Source organism: Staurois parvus, unplaced genomic scaffold (genome assembly GCF_062004578.1).
Source record: "Staurois parvus isolate SC_StPar_1 unplaced genomic scaffold, SC_StPar_1.0 ptg001642l, whole genome shotgun sequence".
Taxonomy (NCBI): domain Eukaryota; kingdom Metazoa; phylum Chordata; class Amphibia; order Anura; family Ranidae; genus Staurois; species Staurois parvus.
The window spans coordinates 1,045,996-1,051,995 of NW_028319438.1; the positions used below are offsets into that span (position 1 = coordinate 1,045,996).

The window sequence follows — 6,000 nt, forward strand, 5'->3', positions numbered from 1 at the left end:
AATGTGTAAGTACTTCTACAACCCCTGGGCCGAAGAAGGGAGAGGGCGGTCAGGTGCAATACCCAACTAGTTCTCCCTGGGATTACATCATCTATAGATCTCGGAATCCCTTGCCCAGGGAAACACTCAAGACAGCCAGCTGGAGGAGAAGATTTTCATCTGGGGTCTGAGGGGGTTCACTTAAGGGGGCCAAGTTCTTCCTGCAAAGACTGTGTGCTGATTTTTGTCCTTTTTTTGCTAAGAATTTGTTCTCCAAAGTTGCACAGTTCAATTGGGCATCCCATATACCCCTAGACCCCTTCCAAGTTGTATACACCTAATAAAACAAAGCTCAAGGACTGTTTTACTAACTTTGGAAGAAGTGAATGTTGCTTTGCTGTGCAGAGCTAAGGGGAGAGACCCAAAAACTCAGCGGCCCTCAAGAGAGTAGTGCTACACAGGTTTGGAAAAATGTTACATGCACATGTGTGGCATTTACAAAAGTACGGCCGCATACGGCCATTCACTTGCAGGTGCAGACTGTGTGCAGCAACTTTGACTCCCCAGGTTTGGGAAAAGACCCATAATTTTATGTTGGGCTTCTTTTTCAACCTGTTACTAAGATTATATTCCCAAGGGAGTTTAGCCACAGATTATTTGCTCTGTGGCTAAGCACCACCTCTGGATGCAGCAAGGCTCTGTGGTATGGCCATACAAACTGGCCGAATAGCTGCAACCAGGTAATGTGCAGCCAAAATTCAGCAGAAACGCTGACCCTAAACACACACTGGCTGGGTCTGGGTCCGGTTAGACGCAGGGGTTGTCCAAACTATGGCCCTCCAGGTGCTAAGGAACTGCAAGTCCCATGAGGCCTTGTAAGACTCTGATATCTACAGGTAAGACACCCAGAGGCATGATGGGACTTGTACTTCAACAGCTGGAGGGCCATAGTTTGGACACCCCTGGGTTAGAGGCTCTGTTTGCATGTTACTGCTGTGACAGGGGTTTTAACAATTCCCTAGATTCCCCAGAAAAATAAACAATTTGGTTTAGATATAATTTACCATTACATTTCCTTATAAATAGAGCTGCATGGTAATGACCTCATCTAATAAGTCTGGTTATTGACCATCCTTTCTTTGTCAGGTCTTCTCAGAGCTCCGCCCTACGTGTCTTATCTTCTCTGCCTCCATCAATTCCACGGGCTTGTCAGACTAAGAGGCACATTGTGTTCCTGAAGACTCACAAGACGGCTGGAAGCACCATACTGAACCTCCTGCACCGATATGGGGACAAGAATGGCTTATTCTTTGCTTTACCAATCAAGTATCAGTTCAACTACCCAAATCTCTTCCACTCTCGCCGGGTGAAAGGCATCAACTCCCCAAAGAGACCGCAGTACGATGTCCTCTGTCATCACATGCGCTTCAACCTTCCAGAGGTAAAAGTCTGCTCTGTTGTTTGAAAAGTGATGCAGTTCTTAACACCAATCAGAATTCATTATTGATTTGACAAAGTTTTTTAAAGTCCTACCTTTTTAAATTTTAGTTTTGAACAAAGTAGGGAATGAGTATTGGTTATGGTTAATGGAATAGAAAAGCCCATCAGTTTTTTGTTTTTTTTTCTGCCACCCATATCCCACTGGGGCGATTTCCTGTCCTTTTCCATCTCAAAGACGCAACAGGATGTAAGGGAAAATCTCTCCAAAACGAGGTAAATCCTCCCTCTCCAGTTGTCACCACAACAAGTGTCCTGGAAGACTTTTTTTTCTGCCACCCATATCCCACTGGGGCAATTTCCTGTCCTTTTCCATCTCGAAGACACAACAGGATGTAAGGGAAAATCTCTCCAAAGCGAAGTAAATCCTTCCTCTCCACAGTTGTCACCCCAACAAGTGTCCTCACCGGAAGACTTTACCTCTGTTCTTGTTGTTGTGACAACTCAAAATTTTTGGTTTTCACCTACTTTCAGCCCTGCCTACAATGGTAAACAGGCTGAACAGAGAATATTTTTTTTCAGTGGAGATACAGACAGCAATAAAAACCTGACAGGGTGGCTAAGTTTTCTCAACATTCTCTAAAATGAAGATTTCAAAAAGTGTCACTTTTCAGATGGAAAGTTTGGTAATTGAATGTTATCCTTTCGGTTTTGTTTAGATGGGTGCACCTATCCTGCACTCAGGCTGCTGTTTGGCATTCGGATCTGCGGACTGAGCTCCCCAATCCGCAGATCCCATCCATCCTGCGGGGATCGTCGGCTTTCTTTTCGTGGAGCGGGTCCAGTGTCACCCCGTATAGGTTGCATGCCGACGATCCCCGCAGGATGGATGTGATCTGCGGATTGGGGAGCATAATGGATCAGACTCCGATCCATTATGCTCAGTCTGCAGATCTGAACCATCCTGCGGGGATCGTCGGCATGCAACCTATACGGGGTGACACCGGACCATATACGTTCCATATATTTTCTAATATATAAAAAAAAATGCTTTTCAATGTGTGTGTATATGTATGTATGTGTGTGTGTATGTATGTAATATATATATATATATATATATATGTATGTGTGTGTGTATATATATATATATATATATATATATATATGTGTGTGTGTGTGTGTGTGTATATGTATGTGTGTATATATATATATATATATATATATATATGTGTGTATATATATATATATATATATATATATACACAGTATATAATGTGTGTGTGTGTGTGTGTGTCAATATATTTCAAATATATGTCAATATATTTGGGAATAATATTTTTAAAATCTATTTCAAATATATTTATTGTTTTTCTCAAACTGATACCCTTAATTGGCCAACTTAAGGGATAAGTTCACCTTTTAAAGTTCTAGACTTTCTGCAGTAATGGATGGCTAACATGGTACAGTATTCTACTACTGTTCAGATAGAAATGGAGAAAGTCAGTTCTTCATGCTCAGAAGCCCTGCCAATCCTAGAGAGGAGCTCTATAGTTACCATGGACTGGAGGGATTCCACATTTTTTGCTCAACACAGCCTTGTCTCAGAAACCCATCCAAAAGCAATAGATTCCCAAGGAAAGACATAAGTTGTGCTTAAGGGAAGTCAAAAAGGGCATCTAAGGAGCAGTTCAGAGCTACTGCTAAACCAGCAGAACAGTTAGAGCCTTAATCTTGCCATAGATGGACTGAAATTCAGTCGGTTCAGCAAGGGCCGGCCTGGATTTCGATCCATCTGTGGCCATTTCCGTTCAAGAGGAGGATCTAATGGTAGACTTCTCTTGAACAGGAATGGTGGTAAATTTTCATTTGATCAGTGCCTGCAGCCAATCGGATGTAGTGCTGATCAGTGTATTCTGAAAGCAGGGGAGTCCCTGCTGTCAGAATACAACAGCACAGTGGGCGGGATTCCTCCTCGCTTGTGTGGATGGAGGAATCCATTCAGTTTTTTCGATCAGCCTGAGTAATCTATGGTCAGCTTTAAACAGGTATTTAAAGTCAAGTTGAAATCCTTTTGATTGAAAGGAGTCACTGCTCTCGTACGTTCCACTTCAGTTTTTCTAAAATATGATATAACAAATATAACTATCACATAAACCATTATTGTTGAAAGCGGCCTTTTCATTCTAAATTGGGACCATTACATTTACTAACAAATTAAAATGTTTTTACTGCGCCAAGGCAAGCACCTGTTTTAGATTCTAGTTGTAGACTGCTTCGGAAATTTGGCACATAGTACAGGAAAAGAGGCAGTGACACCGCATACAGCATAGGCATCAGGAAGCACACTCCTAGTGACTCCATGAGGTGCTGTCTGGATCACTAATGCAGTGATTAAGAGAGAATTTGGGGAATCTTTCCTTATAATTGTTCGTGGTGTTCTTGCAGCTGATCCTTATCCACACTGATGACTTACCATGACTTGTTTTTTGCTCCCCTTTTTTTTGTTTGTGTGCTGGTAAGCATCCTGATAGAGGCAGAACTCTTCTTTTTCATGTCAGAGCTGCCCTCACAATAACTGGCAAGGCAATGGTCTATAGATAGCTGGAAAGTTGTAGAATACATAGATCCATAGAAATAAAGCAAGTGGCTGACATCACTAAATCAGTAGTGACATCACTAAATCTCTTTTCAATATTCCTTGGGACTAGCAGTCATAGGCAGAGGTGACTCATATGATTGCAGATATCCAGACTACAGAACATGAGTGTCTAGGAATAGTCTCATCGGGAAGTGCACTGTTATTTTTAAGTAGGAATTCAATGAAAAATGTAGATTTTTTTAGGGTACTGCTAAGGGAAAATTGTGCTTTCAAAATATTCCCCGTAAGATCGCAACCATTCACTTTTTTTAGTCTAGGTCCTTCTTAAGTATAGTTGTATTAGTAACTCAGTAACTAGTTTCACTTTTTTTACTGGAAATGATCTTCAACAATTCTAGGACAGTTTTTAGCAAGTAGTAGATAGTCACGTTCAACAAAACTTGTTTTTGTAATGTTGAAGGCATTTCACGACTTATCTAAGCAGCTTCCTCACTGCTGGAGAAACTGCTTGAATAAGTTGCAAAGCATCTTCAACATTGCCAGAAGAAGACTGTTTGTTTGAATGTGAATACCTACTACTAGCTATTACCATGACCTGGATAAAAGAGAACCTTCACAGACATAGTTTTTTTTCTTTATTTTGTAGGTTCGAAAGGTTATGCCTGCAGACTCCTTCTACTTCACGATTCTCCGGGATCCAGCAACCATGGCCGAATCTTCTTTCTCCTACTATCGTTCTGTATCTTCAGCCTTCAAGAAGGCACCTAATTTCAAAGCTTTTATTTCCCATCCATTATATTACTACCGAGATGGAGAGAGATCCAACCACTATGCTCGCAACCTCTTATGGTTTGACTTGGGATTTAATCCTAATGCTCCTTTTACAGTGACTCTGGCAAGAGCTGGAGCACGGGCAGTGGAGGGGACGTTCAACTTGGTTCTACTTGCAGAATATTTTGATGAATCAATGGTTCTTCTGAAAGAGGAGCTCTGTTGGGATCTGGATGATGTGGTCACCTTTAAACTCAACATTCGTGGGTCTTCAAGACCACTGGAACCAGAGGAAGTAAAAAAGCTTCGAGCATGGAATGCTCTCGACTGGTACCTCTATGAATATTTTAATCGAACATTTTGGAACAAGGTGGAGTGGTTTGGCAAAGAAAAGATGGATAATGAGGTTATGAGATTGAGAGAAAGGAGGCAACAGTTAGCTGAACTCTGTCTTGAGGATTTGGAGCCAGTAGGGGCAGAGGACTAGAGATGAGCGAAGAAATGAAAAATTCGATTCGACTGATTCGGCGAATTCGTGGACAATATTCGATTCGAGTCGAATAAATTCGCTGTGAATTTAACTTAAAAAAGGGTGTTTCTAGGCTTCAGAGAGACTTAATATTAGTGCAGAACACTGTACCTTTAATTTAAATGCCCTTGGAGTCTGCTGGGGAAGAGAAATAATACTGTCAGTCAGTATGACATGCAGATGAGTGCCGTCGATCTTAGAATCACCGCACACTTCACTCATTTGGGCAGTCACGGGGCCAAAACCAGAGTGTGGAGCCACAGTGTGGCGGTGGAGGCAGCAGCAATGGGAGGCCATACAGCACCCTATGACAAAAATGGAAACCACCAGCAGTGTGAGGAGACCTGAAAGTGGCACATGGCAGAGTGTGGCGATAGAGACAGCAGCAATGGGAGGCCGTACAGGGACCCATGACACACTCTGGACCTGGCAGCAGCATGAGGAGGCGGTACAGGGGCCCATGACAGATTACGGGCCTGGCAGCAGCATGAGGAGTCGGTACAGGGGCCCATGGCAGATTACGGGCCTGGCAGCAGCAATGGGAGGCCGTACAGGGACCCATGACACACTCTGGACCTGGCAGCAGCATGGGGAGGCGGTACAGGGGCCCATGACAGATTACGGGCCTGGCAGCAGCATGAGGAGTCGGTACGGGGGCCCATGACACACTCTGGACCTGGCAGCA

At 43.0% G+C, this 6,000-nt stretch overlaps 1 protein-coding gene across 1 annotated transcript in view; it reads left to right on the top strand.

Moving 5' to 3' along the window:
• The window catches only part of GAL3ST4 (galactose-3-O-sulfotransferase 4), a 63,423-nt gene extending 58,047 nt beyond the window's left edge, over positions 1–5,376 (top strand). Inside the window, exons 3-4 of the mRNA XM_089663233.1 lie at positions 1,126–1,420; positions 4,662–5,376. Coding sequence (XP_089519359.1) covers positions 1,126–1,420; positions 4,662–5,273 — 907 coding nt within the window. The 3' untranslated portion in view covers positions 5,274–5,376. The remainder of the gene's footprint in view (positions 1–1,125; positions 1,421–4,661) is intronic.
• The last annotated feature ends 624 nt before the right edge of the window (positions 5,377–6,000 follow it).